The 21,635-nt window shown below is 53.1% G+C and overlaps 8 protein-coding genes across 13 annotated transcripts; all 8 read left to right on the forward strand.

Moving 5' to 3' along the window:
* Positions 1–585: 585 nt before the first annotated feature.
* Positions 586–1,242, forward strand: ABB37_00152 (putative 60S ribosomal protein L14). Its single transcript, XM_015796239.1, has one exon. It carries the CDS (start codon positions 607–609, stop codon positions 1,132–1,134), a length of 528 nt encoding a protein of 175 aa, XP_015664247.1. The 5' UTR covers positions 586–606; the 3' UTR covers positions 1,135–1,242.
* A 413-nt stretch (positions 1,243–1,655) lies between these two features.
* Positions 1,656–2,583, forward strand: ABB37_00153 (putative mitochondrial Dephospho-CoA kinase; the record flags this gene model as incomplete). The annotated part of the gene is made up of 1 exon (XM_015796240.1): positions 1,656–2,583. The coding sequence occupies exon 1, from the start codon at positions 1,849–1,851 to the stop codon at positions 2,581–2,583; it is 735 nt and encodes a 244-aa protein (XP_015664248.1). The 5' UTR covers positions 1,656–1,848.
* A 362-nt stretch (positions 2,584–2,945) lies between these two features.
* On the forward strand, positions 2,946–6,016 carry ABB37_00154 (putative mitochondrial Alanyl-tRNA synthetase; the record flags this gene model as incomplete). Of its 4 annotated transcripts, none has more annotated exons than XM_015796241.1 (1): positions 2,946–6,016. In XM_015796241.1, exon 1 carries the CDS (start codon positions 3,125–3,127, stop codon positions 6,014–6,016), a length of 2,892 nt encoding a protein of 963 aa, XP_015664249.1. In that variant the 5' UTR covers positions 2,946–3,124. The 4 variants fall into 4 exon arrangements, with proteins under 4 accessions (XP_015664249.1, XP_015664250.1, XP_015664251.1 ...); XM_015796242.1 differs by having other exon boundaries at positions 3,011–6,016; XM_015796243.1 differs by having other exon boundaries at positions 3,017–6,016.
* Positions 6,017–7,095: 1,079 nt separating this feature from the next.
* ABB37_00155 (hypothetical protein) lies at positions 7,096–9,600 on the forward strand (the record flags this gene model as incomplete). The annotated part of the gene is made up of 1 exon (XM_015796245.1): positions 7,096–9,600. Exon 1 carries the CDS (start codon positions 7,759–7,761, stop codon positions 9,598–9,600), a length of 1,842 nt encoding a protein of 613 aa, XP_015664253.1. The 5' UTR covers positions 7,096–7,758.
* Positions 9,601–10,179: 579 nt separating this feature from the next.
* ABB37_00156 (putative 60S ribosomal protein L14) lies at positions 10,180–10,728 on the forward strand (the record flags this gene model as incomplete). Its single annotated transcript, XM_015796246.1, has 1 exon — positions 10,180–10,728. The coding sequence occupies exon 1, from the start codon at positions 10,201–10,203 to the stop codon at positions 10,726–10,728; it is 528 nt and encodes a 175-aa protein (XP_015664254.1). The 5' UTR covers positions 10,180–10,200.
* Positions 10,729–12,474: 1,746 nt separating this feature from the next.
* Positions 12,475–13,485, forward strand: ABB37_00157 (hypothetical protein; the record flags this gene model as incomplete). The annotated part of the gene is made up of 1 exon (XM_015796247.1): positions 12,475–13,485. The coding sequence occupies one exon, from the start codon at positions 12,475–12,477 to the stop codon at positions 13,483–13,485; it is 1,011 nt and encodes a 336-aa protein (XP_015664255.1).
* Positions 13,486–18,424: 4,939 nt separating this feature from the next.
* ABB37_00158 (putative mitochondrial hypothetical protein) lies at positions 18,425–19,803 on the forward strand (the record flags this gene model as incomplete). Of its 3 annotated transcripts, none has more annotated exons than XM_015796248.1 (1): positions 18,425–19,803. In XM_015796248.1, exon 1 carries the CDS (start codon positions 18,580–18,582, stop codon positions 19,801–19,803), a length of 1,224 nt encoding a protein of 407 aa, XP_015664256.1. In that variant the 5' UTR covers positions 18,425–18,579. The 3 variants fall into 3 exon arrangements, with proteins under 3 accessions (XP_015664256.1, XP_015664257.1, XP_015664258.1); XM_015796249.1 differs by having other exon boundaries at positions 18,468–19,803; XM_015796250.1 differs by having other exon boundaries at positions 18,488–19,803.
* Positions 19,804–20,324: 521 nt separating this feature from the next.
* Positions 20,325–21,492, forward strand: ABB37_00159 (putative exosome complex exonuclease RRP45; the record flags this gene model as incomplete). Its single annotated transcript, XM_015796251.1, has 1 exon — positions 20,325–21,492. Exon 1 carries the CDS (start codon positions 20,398–20,400, stop codon positions 21,490–21,492), a length of 1,095 nt encoding a protein of 364 aa, XP_015664259.1. The 5' UTR covers positions 20,325–20,397.
* Positions 21,493–21,635: the final 143 nt, after the last annotated feature.

Raw genomic sequence — 21,635 nt, forward strand, 5'->3', positions numbered from 1 at the left:
GTTTGTTTTAATAGAGTCGTCGTTGCTCTTGTCACAGCTGTGAAAAGCCCGTGCTCTTCTCGCGCGTGAACAGAAGCGGAGACAGGCAAGCGCAAGGCAAGAATCATCCTTTTTTATTTTCCTCTTCTTCTTTCGTATATTCGTCATCTTCACTTTATTTAGTTTTGTGGCTTTAAACATATTGAGCGTCTTTGCGGTAAAGTGCGGCGAGCTCGTAAAGAAGCACGGATTCCTTTGATTGAAAAACAGTAGCGTCCCTTCCACAATTGAGACTGTTAGGAATGAGTGAAAACGCCGTATGTAGACGCGGAAGAAAAAACAACAACAACAACCTAACCGAAGAAAATGTGTCCCACGCAAAGCGCGTTTTTGTTCGCCGTGAAGCATTGAGGCGATGCTGGTATTCTTCGTTTGTTGGTGTTGTGCGTTTGTCGCGAATGATCTGCGCCTTTCCCGCCTCCTCCACCACCACCACCTCCGTGTTCTTCTTCGCCCACTCTCTCGTCTCTCCTCTGCGGCGCGTCTCGTCACAACGCACCTCAACATTCACCACTCTCCCACTCCCACTCACACATACACACGCACAGGGTATTGCTTGTGTGCATAATGGTCAAGTCCCACTACATCCGCGCTGGCCGCCTGGTGCGCATCCTCCGTGGCCCCCGCCAGGACCGCGTCGGTGTGATCGTCGACATCGTTGACGCGAACCGCGTGCTGGTGGAGAACCCGGAGGACGAGAAGATGTGGCGCCACGTGCAGAACCTGAAGAACGTGGAGCCGCTGAAGTTCTGCGTGGACGTGCCGCGCAACTGCACGGCGAAGGCGCTGAAGGCTGCGCTGGACTCGTCGAAGGCGCTGGAGAAGTACGCGAAGACGCGCACTGCGCACCGCATCGCGGCGAAGAAGGCGTGCGCTGCGTCGACGGACTTCGAGCGCTACCAGCTGCGCGTTGCCCGCCGCTCTCGCGCCTACTGGACGCGCAAGGCCTTCGACGAGAAGGACGCGAAGTCGCCTGTGTCGTGGCACAAGGTTGAGCTGAAGCGCGTGCAGAAGAACGCCAAGAAGGCGGACGCGACTGAGGGCGCGAAGAAGCGCATGCAGAAGGCCATCGCCGCCCGCAAGGCCAAGAAGTAAGGCACCACCCTGATTTCCTCATTTTGCCTGCGATTCCTTTTATTCATTTCACGGTGAGTTTAGGAGTCTTCCTTTTTGCCTCATCGATTTCATTTATCTTTCAAAAACAAAGTGAATCAGGGTTTTTTTAAAAAAGGCGACGATCTGTGCTCCCTTATCATCTTGTCGCGCTCTCGCGAGTGTGGAAAGGGGCAAGAGAGTCACGCATGCTTGACGTTTCAAAACCATGCGAATGACAGCAGGTTGCGTGCTGGTGACGCGCGCCCCGCGTAACTGACCTTCGCACACGCTTGTTTCTTGTGGTGTGGTTCTCCAAAGGCTCCCAATGACGGGGGGTAGCTGACGTTAGGAAGTCAACTTGATCGCTAGCTTGACGTGGAGGAGCTTCCGTCGTCTTTTTTTTTTCCTGCTTCCCATGATCACGTTTCGTGTTCATTCACCTTTTTACTCTTTATGCCTTCCTTTTCGATCTTCTTTACCTCTCTCTTCTCTTTTCTCTTCCTCTAATCCCCAATCCACGGAGAGCGAGCGAGGAATGAAGGCACTGAGGCTGCATGGAAACTGTCACGCTGTTGCGTTCAACGTAATTACGATAGCACCGGTTACTTCTTATACATGTTCCATTAGGAAGTAAAAATAAGAGGCAATTGAACCATAATTTGCTAACGAGTGAGAAGCCACAAAAACGCACGCTAAATAGGAAAATAATACACAATGATTCTCATCGGCCTCACAGGCGGCATCGCATGCGGCAAGTCGTCCGTGTCGAAGCTCTTGGCGGAAGAGCATCACATTGAAATCATTGACGCGGACCTTATCGTGCGCGAATTGCAAGCTCCCAACGCTCCATGCACCCGCCAAATTGCAGCGCGGTGGCCGCACTGCGTCGACCCCGCCACGGGCGAGCTCCTTCGGCCGGCGATGGCGAGACTGGTCTTTAGCGATGCACAGGTGCGCAAAGAGCTCGGGAAAATAATGAATCCGGCGATTTTCAGAGCCATCATGAAGCGCATTGTTGCTGCGTGGTGGCGCGATGTGAAGCGCATCGTGTCCTCGCACCCGCCTTCCATTGTGGTGCTGGATGCGCCGACGCTGCTTGAAACCAAAACGTTCACTTACTTTGTGAGCAACTCCGTGGTGGTCAGCTGCTCTGAGGAGCGGCAGATCGAGCGTCTTCGCCGTCGCAACAACTTCTCGAAGGAAGAAGCTGTCCAACGTATTCAAAGTCAAATGCCGCTTTCTGTGAAACGGCAGCTGGCAGGCTATGTGATTGAAAACGACTCCGCCGATGACTTTGATGCGCTCCGCGGAGCTGTGCAGGACTGTGTCGGGTGGATGTCGCAGCAGTCAAGCCTGCGTCTTTCGTACATGTTTGGCGGCGTCGTCGTCGCGGGGGTTAGCGTTGTGGCAGTGGTGTGCTATGTTGGCGTGAAGCTGTTTGCCGTTTAATTCTGTGACTCCGCCGATTCACTTTATTACTGTTATTTCTATTGCTATTCTTATTATTATTATTATTGCTGTGCTGCTACCCTGTTGTGGTGTACTTGAACTTCACGAAGTTTCTTTTTTTTTTTTAATTATCGCAACTTGTAACCGCTGAACGGCGTGTTCTTCTGCCGTATTGCTAAGTTTTCGTTGACCGGTGATTCAAAGCCAAATGCGGTACAACGGAGAGCAATTTCCCGAAGTTGCCGCTGATGTTCAGTAACGTCAACCTTTTCAAATCAATTGCCTATCGTGACGTCCTCAACGCTTTTCTCTCTTCCTTCTTTTCATGGGCCGTGCTCTTCTCCGTCAATCACTGCACGGCAAGTTTACTTTCGCCACTGCTACTGTTGCATTGCACACACGTCTCGTCGAACACTCGCTTCTTCACAGCACCAGAAGTGCTGTCTTCGTCATCCCCTTTTCAACACTGCCCCACATTTTTGCTTTCTTTCTTTCCTTTTCTTCCAAAGTGAGGCGATTCTTCCCTTTGCTGTATCGAGGGATGTCGTCCATCGAGTGGCCCGTTGGTCGCGTGCGTCAGCAATTCGTTGACTTCTTCACGGAGCGGCAGCACACTTTCGTGCCGAGTTGCCCCGTGGTGCCACACAATGACCCCACGCTGCTCTTCAACAACGCCGGCATGAACCAGTTCAAGTCGATCTTCCTCGGCACGGCGGACCCGAACACCGAGTTCGGCCGTCTAAAGCGCGCCGCGAACTCGCAGCTGTGCATCCGCGCGGGCGGTAAGCACAACGACCTCGAAGACGTCGGCCGCGACACCTACCACCACACCTTCTTTGAGATGCTCGGCTCGTGGTCCTTTGGCGACTACTTCAAGAAAGAGGCCATCCCGTGGGCGTGGGAGCTGCTGACGGAGGTGTACAAGCTGCCCAAGAACCAGCTCTACGTGACCTACTTCGAGGGGGACGAGAAGAACGGGCTGGCGCCGGATCTGGAGGCGAAGGCGCTGTGGGCACAGTTTCTGCCGGAGTCGCAGATTATCCCCGGCAACGCCAAGGATAACTTCTGGGAGATGGGCGACACTGGTCCGTGCGGCCCGTGCTCTGAGGTGCACTTTGACCGCATCGGCGGGCGCAACGCGGCCGACCTCGTGAACAAGGACGACCCGATGGTGGTGGAGATTTGGAACCTGGTGTTCATCCAGTACGAACGCCGCACTGACGGCACTCTCGTCTCGCTGCCGCAGCGTCACATCGACACTGGCATGGGTCTGGAGCGTCTGACCTCCATTCTGCAGGACGTCAAGTCAAACTACGACACTGACGCGTGGATTCCAATCTTTGAGGAGATCCAGAAGGTCACCGGCTATCCCAAGTCCTACATGGAGATCCGCAACGAGGCGGACAACGATGCGGTGGTGGCCTACCGCGTTGTCGCCGACCACATCCGCTGCCTCACCACGGCTGTGGGCGACGGCGCCATGCCGGACTCTGTCGGCCGCGGCTTTGTGCTGCGCCGCATCATCCGTCGTGCCGTGCGCTACGGCGTACAGTTCCTCAACGCCAAGCCGGGATTCTTCGCGGCACTGGTGGATAGCGTGTGTACCTCGCTGGGGCCATTCTTTCCCCACCTGCAGGATCCGCGCAACGTGCAGCGCATCAAGGCGGTGCTGACAGACGAGGAGCAGTCGTTCGCGAAAACGTGGGAGATCGGACTGAAGCACTTCAACCACGCCGTCGAGGAGGGCAAAGCGAGCAACTCAAAGGTTATCAGCGGGTCGGAGGCGTTCGTGCTGCACGACCGCTACGGCTTCCCGGTGGATCTGACCTGCCTGCTGGCCGAGAAGGCCGGCATGACAGTGGATCTGGACGACTTCAACTCGGAGATGAAAGCAAACCAGGTGAGCGCTGGCCGTGTGGCGGCGGCGAGGACGTTCATCGATGTGCACCAAATCGAGGAGCTCAAGTCACGCGGTATCCCGCAGACGGAGGACAACGCCAAGTACACCTGGGAGGAGACGACCGGTGACGTGATAGCGATCTTCGACAAGAAGAACGACAAGTTCGTTTCGCTGCTGGCGCCGCAGAACGGCCTGGGCGAGGAGGGTGTCGGCATCATCACGACAAGCACGAACTTCTACGCCGAGTCTGGTGGCCAGATCTACGACACCGGCCGCCTCATCGCTGCCGAGGACTGCGTCTTTGAGGTGCGAAAGGTGTACAACGTCGCCGGCTACGTGGTGCACGTCGGCAACCTCAGCAAGGACTCCACGGCACCGATTCCGCCGTCGGCAGTGGTGCACATGCAAGTGGACTACAAGCGCCGCCAGCCCGTCGCGGTGAACCACACCACCACCCACGAGCTGAACTGGGTGCTGCGCCGCGTACTGGAAGAGGAGAACCCGAACAGCTTCATGGAGGTGCAGCAGAAGGGCTCCCTTGTGACGGATGAGCTGCTCCGCTTCGACTTCAGCTACAACGCGAAGATGTCGAACGAGGAGCTGCAGCGGGTGGAGAAGCTTCTCAACAAGAAGATCCAGGCGGACCTGCCGGTTTACCGCGAGGAGGTGGCGCTGGCCGACGCGCTCAAGATCAACGGGCTGCGCCACATGTTCGGCGAGAAGTACCCCGACCCGGTCAGCGTCGTCTCCATCGGCGCGCCGATTGATGCAATGCTCGCCGACCCGGAGAACGCGAAGTGGCGCGAGTACTCGGTGGAGTTCTGCGGCGGCACGCACCTGAACAACTTGAAAAAGGCCGACAAGGCCGTCATCCTCTCCGACGAAGCGCTGATGAAAGGGGTGCGCCGCATCGTGGTGGCGACCAAGGCGGACGCCGACAAGGCCATCCAGGCGGGGGCGGAGTTGCAGGCGCAGTTCGACGCCCTGAGTCACGACACCGCCACAGCCGCCAACGTGAAGGCGCTCTCGGTGCTGAATAAGAAGGTCGGCGACAGCGCCGTCCCGCTGGTGCTGAAGAACGAGCTGCGTGACGGCATCGACGTGGCCATCAAGAAGATGAACGCAGCACTGAAGGAGCAGGCGGCAGACGCGAAGGAGAAAGCGGCGGCGGCCGGTGCAGCGCTGGGCGAGTCGTACGATGCTGCCGCTGCGCCGTTCCTTGTCCAACAGGTGAGCGACTTCGGCGCGGAGCGGGAGCCACTGCAGGCCTTCGCAGACGCCTTCTCGAGCACCGTGAAGGGTCCCGTCGGTGTCTTTCTTGTGGGCAGCGACGGCGATAAGGCGCTGGCCATCGTCTCGATGCCGTCCGCCTTCGTGGAGAAGAAGCTGAGCGCCGTAACGTGGGCCAAGTCCTCCATTGGCAAGGGTGGCGGCAAGCCGAACGCGGCTCAGTCGGGTTTGCCGGACAAACAAGTGGCGGCGGCGCTAGCCAAGGCAACCGCAGAGGCCGAGAAAATGAAGGCCTGCCTGTAAAAGGTGTTGTGTCGGGGCAGCGCTTGGCTCTCGGTTGACCTAATGATTTGCGTTTTTGTTTTCGTGTTTGCTCTTATGCTCCTCGTTCCTTAACCCCAACACTTATTTGATCTTACGTAACTGTTAGTACGCGGAAAGAAATACCTTCCATCGCCTTTTTAGCGCTTTTCCTGTCGCGTGCGCATCGTTTCGGCTTCTTCTTCCTTTTGGTATTCTTACTGCTGCTTTGCACTCGTTGCCTTGTTTGTGATAGCCCCGAGGTTAAGGTTCACACCCAAGAATTGGAGAGGAGGTCCTAATTCATTTCGGTTGCCTGCAGCAGTGGAAAGAGGAAGGGGCGAAGAAAAGCAGTAATTGTGACACACGAAGAAGGAAGACGTATGAATAACAGGAATGGGCAATGCAAGCGGCAGCGTATATTTGCATGCTAACTCGACATCGATAGCGGCATAATTGTTGTTTAATAAATTATTTTTTTCCCCAAAGTCACACAGATGCGCGATTTTAATTTGTTTCTATGCGTCTTGCGAAGTGAAGTGCACACATGCTAGCGGTGGTACTTAGAAGAAAAAATATGACGGCGCTCAACAATGCGACACCCACACTCATAAGCACGCACACAATGTGTGTATCTAGGATGAAATCGGCTCACAAACGTTTCCGGATAATAATAAAAGAAGTTATTCCTATGAAAAATGACGAAGGCACATCTTGCAGTGGATTATCACAAAGAAAAGTCGACATTTGCGTCTTTTTGCGAGTCGTAGGTGTTATTTCTTGGGAGACCCTTCCGCGGTGTGTGTGCCCAGCGAAAGACGACATGGCATCTGCCGGAGAGGTCCGACTCGGACGTTGCCTCATCTGCTGGTCTTAAGGTAGTGGTACTTGAAAAAGTGCTATCACTCTTTCCACGTAAATGCTTTTCACAATAGAAGGCTTCCTCTTCGCGTAAGGTAGTCTAGAACGGCATGTCCACTATCGTCCTTATCCACATCGTTTTCTTTTCCCTTTCCCCACCATTCTTTGTTGCGCTCATCTGCTTTCCAACGACAACACTTTTCCCTTTTCATTCATCGCTCAGTGCACGTTCGTGTGGGTGTTCTGTCATCTCGAAGGCCACCCACGTCTTCGTCGCAACTGCAAGACTGCTGGTGCTTACTGCGTCACCTCACCTCACATACACGCACACACACGAAAGAAATAGTTTAAAAACATTACGAGTCTTACCAAGACACTTATTGTAGTTGCCACTTGTTGCTCTACGCTGTCGTCTTCCAATTCCTCCCCCCCCCCCTCCTCCAAAAAAGAAGAGTCAAGATAAACACCAGGACGTTTTTTGTTCTTCGTCGTCCTGTCGCGCTCTCCTTTTCACACGTACGGTCTCCCGGTGCGAGGGCAGGTTTCTGCCTATTTGCTTTCTCTTCTCATATTTGTGCTGCGTGCGCACGTCGGCGTCTTCCAGAAGTGCGAAAGGTCAGATGTCTCGTTGTGCGTGATTTTTTTTCTCTGCTTTTGTGCACGATTGAGCTCTTGTCTTTCAGGTCATTAACTCGAAACGGTGTGCGATAAGTGTTGGTCAGAGACACAGATTCGGGTGGAGATTCACTGGCACCTCACTCTCAGAGGGAGCAGAGAAGCGCAGACACGACGAGTAGCTCGCCGCTTTCACGCGGAAAATTGTCTCTTTGTTTTTTCTGTGCAGCTTTCTTTTTTGTTTTAGTATGACCGCTCATGTTCCAGTGATGTCGCGACCGTCTGCGTCGCCGCTGACGCCGCCCGACGCCTCCGCATCCGCATCCGCGGCGCTGAAGGCACAAGACGAAACGTTCAAGCTGTACGTGCGACGCCTGGTGCTGATCGACACGGCCGAGGACAACCATCAGTGGGCGACGCGTGCACGGCGGCAGTGGGGCGGTGGGAAGCCGATCTTCGCGACCGTCAGCAACAAGCTCAATGAGCACGGGTCGACCCCACCGCAGAGGATCGTCTTTGGTCGTGCGCAGCAGGCACAGCTGCAGAGGTGGAGTGGGATTGAATGGCCGGATGCGGCCGGCATCGCGGTCCCGCTGGAGGACGACCCTGTGCTGATGCTCGAGGTGGCCGTCATGAAGGCGAACAAGAAGAGCGTGCTGGGTCTCGGCCTCATGAACGCGCAGGCGATGTTGACGGAGAACCGGCAGTACGCCAAGTACACCGTCCACGTCCTCCCGACCCACGCCGCCATCGACGCCTCAACAGTGCACGCCGTGGCGGAAATAGAGATCCACAGCAGCCTGCTAGACGAGCCGCCTGACTTCAATTTTACCCCATTGGAGTACAACTACGGCACGGTGCGTGTGTCGACGGTAGACTTCTACTACCCGTCCTTCTTCCTGACCGGTACGGGGGAGTACATTGTGTCGAACGTGCTCTGCGCCATGAACATGACCGAGTCTAGCTCGCTCGCCATGCAGCTGGTGCCGCTGCGGTCGGCGGCGAACTACATCGCGACGGAGCCTTCGCAGGTGATCACAGTGCGCCCGCAACAGCGTGTGTACTTCAGCGCCACCTGGGCCCTGACCAACAAGGCGTGCATGAAGACGTTAGAGATGCAGTTAACGGTGAACGGGTCGCAGCAGCCCTCTGCGCCGGTGATCATCAAGGTGCACAACCAAGTCCCGCAAGTCTCCGGCGCCACCGACCTCCCGTTTCACTACTGGGTCAACACAACGTGCGTTACGAACCGTCAAATGCTGCCGTCACAGGAGCTGCCCTTGATCCACGCCACACTGCCTGTGTATCGCTTCATTAGCCGCAGCGCCCCTGTGGACCAAAGTGAGGGCATGATTGTCGCCTTCGACAAGGATAAAGGCGAGCAAGTACTGGTGCGGGCCAACGGCGTTCCTGTGACAATGGGCCGGCTCTACGGCGGCAATGACGCCCAGTCGCCGTCGCAGCCGCAGGCATCGCAGCTGCCTTTCAACTTGTCGAAAACGGCTGCAGGTGCGCTCTCCGGGTGGGAGAACCTGGACCCCGGCGCGATTGGTGAGTTAGCCTCGCAGTTTGGATTCGACACGAATGCGTCCTTTGTGGTGCGAGACACCCGTGTCGGCAACCCCTTTCCTTCGCGGGGGCCGCTGCTGAACCTCTCGCAGAAGACATGTCTGTGCACCATCGTCCTCGGCACCATTCGGGGCTTTCCGATGGTGTACGAAACCACCACCGGTGTCTCGCCGTCCTTCCAGGTGAGCGTGACGCTGCTGGATCAGCGCGGGTGGCAGGTTGTGCATGGCGAGACGCTGCCGAGTTACCACAGCGCCAGCGGCAGTCTGCGGTGGACGGAGCAGTTGGTGCTGCGCAAGTGGCCAGGGGCGATGCCGCAGCAGTTCGTGCGGCTGAACCTGACCGAGGTGCGACCCCGCGACGGCGACGAAACCCCGATTGGTGCGGGACTGATCTCTCTCCCGTCCATGCAGCGCATCTACGCGCAGAACCCGTTAAGCGTAGCCTTCTACGTGTACGAGACGTACTCGCTGTATGATCAACTGAATTCTTCGTCGCTTCTCATGAAAGACGTCAACGTCATATTTTCCGAGTTGCGGTAGGGCGTCTTGCACTCTCCTGCTTTGTTTTAAGGGAGCGCCTTTTGTGTGTGTTTTTTTTTGTTCGCGAATCTTTCGCAGCTGTCTTTCCCATCTCCGGGATGGTTGGTTTTAGGGGCTCCTGTGTGACCTTTTCTTTGTTGTGTATTACTATTACATATATATACGCCCTTACGTGATACTTGTTGTTTTTCAGCCGTCTTTTCATTTGCGTTCTCCCTTTCTTTGTCGTCTCGTTTGCTTGAGAAGTTACTCGTTCAGCGAATTCACCCAACATGTGTCTCGCTCCCTCGGTTTGGTTTTCATTGGTGGTCGCACTGGATAGAAGTGGTCTTCGGTTTTTTTTTTCCTTTGGGGGTCATTAGACTCTTTCTCCCGCAAGAAAGCGGCGATGCTGGTATTCTTCGTTTGTTGGTGTTGTGCGTTTGTCGCGAATGATCTGCGCCTTTCCCGCCTCCTCCACCACCACCACCTCCGTGTTCTTCTTCGCCCACTCTCTCGTCTCTCCTCTGCGGCGCGTCTCGTCACAACGCACCTCAACATTCACCACTCTCCCACTCCCACTCACACATACACACGCACAGGGTATTGCTTGTGTGCATAATGGTCAAGTCCCACTACATCCGCGCTGGCCGCCTGGTGCGCATCCTCCGTGGCCCCCGCCAGGACCGCGTCGGTGTGATCGTCGACATCGTTGACGCGAACCGCGTGCTGGTGGAGAACCCGGAGGACGAGAAGATGTGGCGCCACGTGCAGAACCTGAAGAACGTGGAGCCGCTGAAGTTCTGCGTGGACGTGCCGCGCAACTGCACGGCGAAGGCGCTGAAGGCTGCGCTGGACTCGTCGAAGGCGCTGGAGAAGTACGCGAAGACGCGCACTGCGCACCGCATCGCGGCGAAGAAGGCGTGCGCTGCGTCGACGGACTTCGAGCGCTACCAGCTGCGCGTTGCCCGCCGCTCTCGCGCCTACTGGACGCGCAAGGCCTTCGACGAGAAGGACGCGAAGTCGCCTGTGTCGTGGCACAAGGTTGAGCTGAAGCGCGTGCAGAAGAACGCCAAGAAGGCGGACGCGACTGAGGGCGCGAAGAAGCGCATGCAGAAGGCCATCGCCGCCCGCAAGGCCAAGAAGTAAGGCACCACCCTGATTTCCTCATTTTGCCTGCGATTATTTACGTTACGTACTTTAGCCAAAAAAGAAGCGAAAACAACCTTAACGCTGCATGTTCCCATTGTGTCATCCGGCCTTTGGTTACATGAGCGACGCAATGCGCTTCTGCATCGTCGTTGCAGTTGAGAGGTTTTTCTTATGGGAACTCACTGCGCGGCCGCTTTGGAGCGTGCGGTGTCGAATCAGTTCACCTCAACCAGTGAGAGCCGCTTGCTTTTTACTAGAAGACGAGCAAAGTGGCCATTCTTCCTCTTCTCTTGCTTGCGGACAATACCACTTCATGCTGCGTGTTAAAGAACTTGCGACTCGTGTGCAGACATTCTTGCATCGCTGCTCGCCCAGTCCCTTCATCAATGCCTCCCCTCTCTACGACTCTACACTTTTTCTCTCTCTTCTCCTTCCTTTCTTCTTCGTTTTGGGTTGCTTTGCGACACGCTTCTTTCGACGACAACGTCTTGCCGTCATCACCTCTTTCCACTCACATCCGCCTACGTCGTCTTCGCTCTTCTGCGTTCACTGCCGCTCGCCATGAACAACAGCAACAACAACAGAAAGAGCTAAAAGAGTTTCTGGTTTTATTGTTTCCTATTCGTAGTTTTTTCCCTTTTTTCATTGCATTCAGCGCTCATCACAATTGAGGACAAAACATATATTCTGGTAAACCTCAACACCTTCGCGCTCTTCTTTTTTTACTCTTCTTTTTTTTGCGTTTTTCTTCCCTGTTGTCAATTTAATTTTGTGCTTACCTCCTTTTCTCCTTTGCCTCTTCTCTTCTCTTCACTTCTCTGTGCGTCTTTTCTTTTCTTTCCAGTTAGTTTTACGAAAGCGGTTTTCATCGTTTTGTGTGTTCCGCGTACGTCAGCATATTGAATCGCCACTATTCCTTCCTCGCCTTGACCGACAACGCTACCTTTAGTGTGCTATTGAACCGTTCTTTCGTTCTTTTTCTCGCCATCACGAGATTCGGAAGGCGAGGTACATCCAAACCTAAACTGTGCACTTGAAGAACCACTCCGCGTGTTGTAGAAGGAAGGAGCGCAAGTAGAAAAAAGGCCAAATATACAGCAATTACTCGTATACCCGAGTTCTTGGCGCTCCGGTGGAGTTTTCTGTTGCTCACCTCGTGCGTTTTTCTTTTGTGTGTGCTTACCTGTTTTTTTTTTGTCGCTTTATGTGTGCATTTTTTTTCCTTATTTTGTGTGTGTTTGTGTAACTCTTTCTTCTTGTCGCTCGGTGTAGTGTGCATGTGCGCATTTTCTTCACCACACTCGCCATACCTCCTCTATTCGAAGAGAGGAGTGCTCACAAGACACCATCAACGGTAGTCAGGTGCTCTCCGCCTCTTTCTTCTGTTTTCCACCCTTTTTTCATTCTTTTTTTTTTGTGTGTGTGTCAATAGTTTTCTCTTGTTGTTTGCGTACCTTACGCCACGCAGTTCTTCACGGTGATAAAGTGGGCGTCTGTATACCACCTTTTAAATCTCCTTCTACCCTATCATCGTTTTTTCCTCTCCCTCTTTCGTTTGAAGAAAGAGGGCAAAGCAGTGTCAGAAGTAGATCTGATACTTACTGCGAGAACTTCAAGCGAGGTGGGTACTAAGAACTCTGTGGAGTGTCGCATCAACAGCTTTTCACATTTTTTCTCTTTCGAAGTCTACCGCGCTGACTCACCGTGTTAGTAGTAATATTTGTCTCAAGAAACACAGTGATTATGTCGTCTGCGACGGTGTGCTCCCATGAAATCGCCAGCGGCGACGCACAACGCTTCGTCCCCGCGCGCAGCTACTACAGTCTGATCAGCACGAATGCACGAGCTGCCAGCATTTCTTTGTCCTCGCCGTCGAGGCTCCCTGAGGTAACCGCGAGCGCCAACAGCAGCGGCACCGCGACGCTGCTCAGTCGTCCCCCCATCGCAGAGTCACTGCACACGCTGTCGGAGGTGTCAGAGAACGTGAACGCACCCGTGCCGATTCGCGCACCGCTGGTGCCACGAGTACTACCGGTGCTGCCCTGCACCGGCAGCCCCACCAAGGCGGAAGGGAGCGTCTTCGCCCTGCACACGGCATCCCCCGATTCGGTATTTCGTCCTGCAAAGGTGAACGCCTCATCACGCAGCCCATGCGACGCGCTGACGTCGGGAGAGAAGGTGAAGCCGAAGCTCTGCCCTCCAATGAAGCCGACCCGCGCCACCCCCATCGTCAGCCCGGCCGCCCGCACGAATCCCTTCTGCCCGGAGGGGGTGCAGGTGAACCACCTGCCTTGCTGCACTCCGAGAGTGCTGGCTGTGCCGCGGGTGTATGGACGCCATGCACCCGCGGCACACACGTCATCGATGGAACGGTCTGCTGCGGCGCTGTGGAAGAACGCGGCGTCGGATGCGGACGTGCTCGCCTTCTTTAGCTCTAACACCAACACCGCGGATACAACGCCAGCGGGGACCCCTCCAGCTGCCACTCCGTCGTCGTCCTCCGCCCCCAACAGCGGACGCGCGGACAAGGAGTTCTCCTGGCCGGCAGCCGAGATGACGCAGAGTAGTCTGTGCGATTTGTCGCTCAGCGAGGACATGTTCTCGATGGACACGTCGTCCTCCGACGGCTCGGCGGGCTGCGGTCATCGGGGCAGCGTCATTGACGTGGAGGCCCTCGCGAACTTCCAGCGCGACGGTGCGCGTCGCCAGCGTGAGATCTTCGGTGTTGCCTGCACGAAGTTGATGGATCAATGAAGATCCAAAGCAATAGGCAAAAAGAACAGACAATTGCCTTCTTGTACTCTTCATCCGAACCAGTCTTCTGATAGATTGAGAGAAAACAAGTACGTCCATTTAGCTAGGCGACGAGATCACCGAAAAAAACTTTACGCGTCCACACGATGGGCGAGTATGGTATGTGTGGACGTGTGTGTGTGTGAGGTCTCTCAAATAACTGCAAAAGACCTTCTCTATTGCCTCTCCTTTTTACTGACGCAGAGGAACAATGCTCCTCTTTTTCAGACGGCATCGCCTTCGCTTCCCATCTCTTGTATCTCGCGCGTGTGCTGAACGTTTTTATTCGAATGTGTTTATGATCGCTGTCTTTGTGAAGTAAATCATATTTCCATAGATATATATTTCTTTTTCTTTCTGGTAACAGCAACCCTTTTTCCCCTCTTCGCATTTTTATTGGTAAGATATTTGCCTGTTCTCACTTTTGGGCTCTTCTTCTTTATTTATATACTATCCGTAGCTGAGGCATGTGCGTTGCAAGCCCCATCGTTTCAGAGGAACAGTCGTGTGCAAAAGAAGAAAAACAAAAGCAACTCCTGTACAAGGCTATTAGCGCACAGAGACGCTGTGCTGGTAACATTGAAAGCGAGGCTTTTGAAAAACAAGAATCCACATCTATAGCTATCAATCTCTTATGTGCCTCTTTTTTCCTCTTTTCTAGTTGAGTCTCTCTTCTGCGTGAGGGATCCGTGAGAAAGGGAAAGAGAGGGGATTGCTTTTGACGTTTTTCTTTTGCTCAAAAGCAGTGCTTTGTGGTACACAGCCGTTCTTTTTTTTTTCTTTCATTTATACTTGTCTGAGGAAGAATAAGAAGGAGGACACAGATGCGGTAAGCGGAAACGGCAGCGCAGTGTGGTACGATTACGGAGCTTGTGGTATTTGTATGCAACACGGCTTTTTGTTCTTTTTCCGCTGAAACAGATCTAACTATGAAAGTTGGTTTCGTGTTCACAATGAGCGTCGGCTTTTGAGGAAACGATGATGGAAAGCTCTCTCTGTGCAGCGTAGTAACCACAGAAAGCCTCGTTTCTATTATTGAGACAAATTGCTGTTTTAATACCTTTTGGGGGGTTTTCAGTGTCTATCTAAATATCTGGTGTTTCTTTTCGGGCGTTAAGTGTTCGTTTTTTTCTTTGTGTGTGTGTGTGTGTTTGTACTGCTGTTGCTGTCTGCCACCTTGACCCTCTTGTTCTCTTTCACGCTGTAAAAACAAAAAAGAAAACGTTGGAGTTTTGTGCGATTCCTCCATTCTTTGTGCGACTCAAACCTGTAGCTCCCTTCACATCTTTTGCTTTCGTTCTTTTCCCCTTTGTTAGTGTTCTCTGCTTTTCTTTTCTTTTCTTGCTTGCTTTTGCGTTTTCTTTTCTTTTCTTTCTGCGTTCACCGTTCGTGCTTTCACCAGTCCAACTTTCCGTACTGCGGGCACTGCCGTGCCTCTTTAAAAAGTTTTCTTCTTCGTTCCTGCAACGAAGTTATGACTTCCCGGATTTATAACGAACAGAAAGAATGAAAATGCGAGAAGTGGTTATGGTTTTGTTTTTTCGAATTATTCTGCATTTTTTTTTCGATAATTTGGACTCGTTGGCTGTGTGATAATCTCTGTCTTTATGCGTGTGTTTGTATGTGCAAAGAAAATCCTGAAGTGTGGCTGGTCGAAAGGAAAAGGGGCGTAAGGGTTCTGGCGAGATGGGAGAAGTGAAGACGCAAAGTGCTCACTTCCGTTGTTCACACGGTTACTCTTCGTTATTGTTGTTGTACCTGTGCTGAAGGCTGTCTCGTGAGCGTCGTGGTAAAGCAACCATTCTCGCCCTTGCCTGACCATTTACCCATTCCGCGTTTTTTTTTCTTTCCGGCCCACCTGCGCATTTCATTAAAAGAAAAAGATGTGGAAACCGGGTTGCCCATCTCAGCCTTACGTTTCTCCTTTCTCCCTATGTAGAATTGCTTTCTGCGATGTTAGCTTGTTTGCGTGGTTTATATAGATATAAGTGTTTGCTTCTAAGATTCGTATTTGCTCTTTCTATCCTCTCCCCCCCCCCTTTTTTTAAGGTTTTCCTTTGATATAAGTGCTTCTTCTTCTTTTTTTTTCTCCGTTTCTCATGTCCCCCGATCTTTTTCGTTTCTTTCCTCTTCCTTTTCCCAATCATTCGATGCCTGCTTTCTGTCAGGCTTGTTTCGTAGTAGCATCTCTAGAAAGAAAAGGGCGTGGAGCTGTGTGTTGTTCTGCGATCATCTTGGTCTTTTTCAACTCCTTCCTTTTGTGTGTGTGTGTGAGCATGCTTCCTTCCTATCTCTGTTTTTGTCTTCTTACTTTTCTCTCCGCCAGCGACCCTTCTTGTTTAAAAGCGAAAGTTACGGCTCCACGAGGGACGCAGCTTTTCGTTTTTCTTTTTGTTTCTTACGTAGGCGAGAGGGAGCAGTAGAAGTTTTTCATTTGATTCGTTTTGTGTGTGTGTGTGAGTGAGTGACTGTGTCGGTTTTGCACATGTGTATGTTGGGCAAGACAACTAGTGCGCAAAGAGATTGAGGGTGATCAAGGTCACACGAACTGCTTGTCTGCTCCTCTTTTCCACTGAAAACTCACTTACCCACTTACCCACTCACTCACGCATGAACGCTGAGAAGGCAGCTAGAAGACGAGTACGCTGTTTCGGCTACGTCATCACAGCTCTTACCCTTTTTCTTTTAAATGTATTTCCCCTCTTCTAACAGCTTTCTCTTGTGTCGTAGCTCGTTTGTTTCACACGATTTTCTTATTTTACCTCTTTTTATCACATTTTTCTTTCCCTATATGTGATTCTTCTTTCGAGCACTTCTTTTTCTTTTTCTTTTTCTTTTTTCTCTCTCTCTTACGTCTTTGGAAGACAAAGCCTGTTGTCGTCCGCGGTTCAGTATTCTCGAGTTCATTTCAATTTCACTAAAGAGCGCGTCAGATGGTATGTCGACGCCTCTCAATATGAAATCAAAAAGTCAAGACTCTCACAAGCCAGTGTTCAAACAATCTTTTTGTTGCTGCTGCTCTTCTCATGTGCATATACTATGGGCGGAACCTCAGAGAGAAGAAACCTGCTTGAGGCGTGTGCGCAGGACGCGTATAAAAGCACGTGCGCACAGTTCCGTTTCTGCCTTTTCTTTTCGATTCGTTCATGCAGCCCTAAGAGTTATATCATTGCTCTATTCTATCTCTTCCGTATTGCGTGCGTTTTCTGTTTTTCTCGCTTTTTGTGGTATCTGCACAGATATGCTTTTCTTTCTCAGCTAAACAAACAAAGAAAAAAAAACTACTCTACTTTTATCTTCTTTTTTCTTCTTCTTCCATGAAATATTCTCTTTTTTGTTTGTTTTGAGTTGAGAAGCGCTTGTCTCAGAGGTTTTTTTGTGGTTTGTGTGTGTGTGTGTGTGTCAACACGGTCACTTACGCTCGTCTCAGCACCACGTGCGTGACGTTAGAGGAGAGTTCGTTCAACCAATGGAAGTGTTGCTGTGTTTGGCCAAAAAACAACAACAGCCTCTGGAATGTTGGGCAGGGGGATGCTCGCATTCGTTCCCTGTTTATATCTGTCTCTTATTTCTACCTTTTTCCCCCAGTTTTAGCGCTGTTCTTATCACGCGGTATGGTATGGAAATATGTATGTGTATGGAAAAGGAAGAGCGGGAAGTGCATGCGAACGACCGGCTTCTTTGCTTTCCTGTCACCTTCTGTACCCACGACGGCTGAACTAGTGTTAATTCTGCATTGGGCACGGGCAGGGGAAACGTGGCCACCCCCAAAAAGAGAACTATGGGAAAGTAGTCGCTGCCAACGAGCTTGATAATCGCGATCGTCTGCTCAACAAATCAGCTCTCTCTCTCTCTTCTTTTTGAAGGCCTTTTGTTTCTCTTTCTCGTTGCGATGTCCTTAGTATTCCTATTTATTGTTTCTACTGTATTGTTTATTCCGCTTTTTTTTCCACTACAATTTCTTTCCCTTTTCCCGCGTGTTTCGACCTCAATCACACGCACAGGTGCTTCTGTGCGTAGTGAAGGTAATCGCTGCACAATAACGGTTCCAATCTTTTTTTTCTGGTTGATGTTTTCGGTTTCTCAGTCCAACAGAGCGATGTACAGTAATAAGTAGCGGAACCACTCATGAACCCATCACCCGTGCCTTCATTATTCCGTCAATGATTGCAACAGGAAGGAAACAGGAGACGGAAGCATTCCCTTTTTATTTCACTTGAGCTTATTACTTCTTTATTTATGGCTTCTTTCTTTTTTTTCTGCCATGATTGTCGTCTTCTTGAAGAGGTTAAATAGGTTTCGTTCGCTTCTCTTTTCTTTTTTTCCTGTTCTCTGATGGGTGTGGGTGTCGCCTTCCTTATGGTGACATTTTATTCCTCTCTGTTTTCATTTTTCCTCCTCTTCGTCTCTCGTAGCGTTGCCGCATCGTTTCAAGCAGGAGCAAAAAGAGTACGAAAAAGTGAAAATAAGCTGCGTAGTGATGCTTCTTCGCGAGGGAGAGAGAAAGTCGAGAATCTGTGACGGCTTCGGCGTCATTATGTGGACTTGAATGCTGCGCATGTCCCCTTCATCCTTCTCTGCGACTCGCGCGGAGTAAGGGGATGAGGCGTAGTAGTAGACCACCACACTGGATACCACTGAGCCACTCCCTCTTCTTCCTTTTCTTCTTGCCGGTAGAACGTCGATGCATTAGCACGTCTCTCGGCATAAACTTCGTGCTCCTCCCGTTGACTTCTCGTGGCTTGAGGAGTCCGTCTTTGCCAGGCGCGCCCGTGCAGATGAACATCACGTATGTTGAAGCGCTTGATTGCCACCGTATATATTCTCGGTGTTCTTCTTCCCTTTACATCTACTCGTTCGTTTGTTTTCCGTTTTTTCTTTTTTGTCTCGACTCATTGTTAGCGCTTGCGGCGCTTCTTTCGCACCATCAACCCATACGCGTAAGCTTTAATACTGCCCAAAAAGGTTTGAAGGAAAACTCGTTTTCAGCCGTCACATTGTGTGAAGATAATCACGACAACTACAGAGCACATATATAGTTTTGGTAATCACAACATGAGTGGTGTGTTGCGCTTGCTGACGACACGCACGTCTGCATTTGCGTCCCCTCCATTCCCGCGGCCACGGTTACGTGTCTGCTCCACCGCCCTTTTCTCTACCCACCTCTCCTGTTGCCACTGGATGAGTCTCCGCTCTCTCTCTGCTCGAGCCGCGGCGACTTCAGCAACGCGGAAGAAGACACGGGGGAGGACAGCAAAGTCGACAGCGACGTCGTCTTCTTTTCCTTCCGTTGCGTCACCGTCGTCGTCGTCTCGTCCTCCCGCCACCTTTGCCGCACCGACGGCGGGGGCTTCGCCGAAGAAAAGAAAGCGTCTCGCTGAGGAGGGCGCCACTGAAGCACACCAAGAGAAGGCCCTGCACAACGACACGGTGATGATGGAGAACGACGCGCGTCTCGCCATCCGCATGCTCATGATGAACCACTTCTCTCGCAGGTACCACGCGGGCAAGGAGAGCAACGCACAGCTGGCGAGGGAGCGGGAGGACTACCGCGAAAAGCACGAAGGGCGCGAACGACGGCTGCTGATGAAGGACACAAATGCGCTTCGGCTGCTCGGCGAGGACGGGCGCTCGCTCGGGGACGGCATCGTGCCGCTTCAGCCGGCCTCTGCCCAGAACCCGTACGAGGAGGCTTCTGCGAGGCGCAGACGGCGTGGGACCGCCGCAGCAGCGGCCGGTGGTGGCGGCGGCTCCGTTTTGTGGCGTACGTTGAACCCGGTATGCCTGACCGCGTCGCAGGCGGTGGCGGGCACCGGCGAAGACGCACTGAGCGAGGATGACTACGTCACCTTCCTCGCAAGCTCCACGGCAACGTCGGCGGCAGCAGCGTTCACAGCAGACGGCAGCTCAAACGGTGGTCCGCGCAGCAGCAGCAGCAGCGGTGCGCGGCACGAGTTGGAAGACTGGGAGTCGGCGACGCTGGCCACGCTGTGTGCGCCGAACCTTTCCGTCTACGACACAGAACACGACTTCCGTGTTCGCAGCGAGGACGTCGTGGGGCAGGCGGGGACGCCGGGGCATGCGATCGGTTCGGCAGCCACTTCCTCCTCGTCTTACTCTTTGGATCACGACGCGCGGAAGGAGGAGCTGGATGCCGACGTGTCGGCGTCCACCGCGGCGGTGCTGAAGCAGCAGTTCGCGGAAGAGGAGGACCCCGACTACACCGTTTCACTGTACACGGCCAACAGCGACGGTGACGCAGGGCCGCTGCAGCTGTAGCTGTCCGTGTCTCGTCTGCTTTCGCCTCCGTGTGCGCCAGCGCTCGAGCTTTCGGGCGTGAGTAAGATTGGCGTTTGCTTGCTTGCGTACTTGTGTGTGTGTGTGTTGGGGATGGGGAAGGGAGGTATCTTTGTCTTTGAGGGTGCACCTTCTTTCTCGCCTTATAACGCAGGTCTCAGAAGATAAGACAAACGTGATCGAGGTTCTTTTCTCGCTTTCATCACCACTTTTCTCACTCAAAAACAAAAAGAAAAGAAAAAACCCTTGAAAAGGTGGTACCAATGTGTACTTGCGCTCTTTATTATTTGTTTATTCCTTCATGGGTTTCAAGGCACTACGCGAAGGTGCATTCGTCACGGGGAGCAACAGAAAAAAATGTTTAATGCAATGTCGCAACGGAGAGCAGCCTTTTGCGTTTATTCGCGTGCCGTTCACTTCTTTCTCTGCCGGCTGCCACTCTTCAGGATCTCTCTCTCTGTATCTTGACTTTTTCATTAACCACTCAAAAACACGTGCATCACAGTTCGCTGGTCTGTGAATACAGCAGAGAAGATAGAGAACACAACAGCGGCCACGAACGACGAAGAATAAACTATGCTCTACCGCTCCGCTGTCCCGGTGCCGGCAGACGCGCTCGTGCAGCGTAACGTCGAGTTTGCGCGGGTTGCGTGGAAGGCCGGTCTTCGCCCTGATCAGCGCGAAGCCAATCAGCTGCGTGTCATCGAGTTTGATTTTCCGTTGCTGTCGCGGGACATGGTGCAAGTAAAATGTGGGAACACGGTCGCGACAGCCACGGTCACCTGTGACCTGGTCGAACCGATGCCTTTTCGACCAAAGCACGGCTTCTTCGAGGTTCACGCGCGGCAGCTGCTGCACGAGCGTGACCCCCTCGACCAACCGAAAGAAATCAAACAAATTGGCATGTTCCTCACCCGCCTCCTCTCCGGCAGCGTGGTGGAGACGGAGGGGCTTTGCGTCATCCCCGGTCGTCGCGTGTGGAGCATCGACGCGGAGGTGATGATAATGAACAACGACGGCAACATCCACGACGTGGCGCAGTGGGCAGTGATGGCCGCCCTCCAGCACGTCCGTCGCCCTGAGCTGACAATTCGCGGTGACGACGTCGTCGTGCACCCCCCGCACGAGCGGGACCCGGTCCCTCTCTCCCTCCACCACGTGCCCGTATCGTTTACGTTTGCAGTGTGCGCAAACCCGCAGCAGGTGCAGCTGGCGGCGCGTGCGGCTGCGCTGCGGCGAGCGGGGGCCGGTCCGGCCGGTGCCGCGTCGTCCGCGAAGGATGGTGATCCCGACGGGGAAGGGGAAGGTGAGGACGAGACCTTCGCCTGGTCGTCCGAGGCCCTGCAGGTCGTTGTGGACCCTTCGCTGGAGGAGGCCGCGGCGGCCGCCTGCACCGTGTCCGTTGCCGTGAACGCGGAGGGGCACGTTTGCTCGTTAGAAAAGGCCGACGGCTGCGATGTGTCGATTGACTACCTGGAGCAGTGCATGAACACCGCCATCCAGCTTACCCATCCGCTACTGACGCAGATGAAAGAGTCAATGGAGGCGCATGATGTGAAGCGCAAGGCGGCGGTGCGCAGCCAGTTTTTGTGGGCCCAGCAGCGTCTCGGCATCCAGGCGGCCGCGCAACCGCAGGATGAGCAGGCGAACAAAAAGGCGAAAACAGAGTAATAATGCTCTCTTTCAGATGTGTGTGTGTGTGGGGGGGGGGTATTTGCGATAACTTTCGTATCTTCGTCATCTTGCGAGTAAGCATTAATTGTGCCACGGCGAAGAAAGAAATGTATAATCTCCAGCTCTTGAAAAAAAGAAAG

This window comes from Leptomonas pyrrhocoris (assembly GCF_001293395.1).
Source record: "Leptomonas pyrrhocoris isolate H10 chromosome Unknown, whole genome shotgun sequence".
NCBI lineage: Eukaryota > Euglenozoa > Kinetoplastea > Trypanosomatida > Trypanosomatidae > Leptomonas > Leptomonas pyrrhocoris.

Bases quoted from the DNA above. Each gene is read 5' to 3' on its own strand.
- ABB37_00152 (XM_015796239.1), top strand. From the start codon at position 607: ATGGTCAAGTCCCACTACATCCGCGCTGGCCGCCTGGTGCGCATCCTC.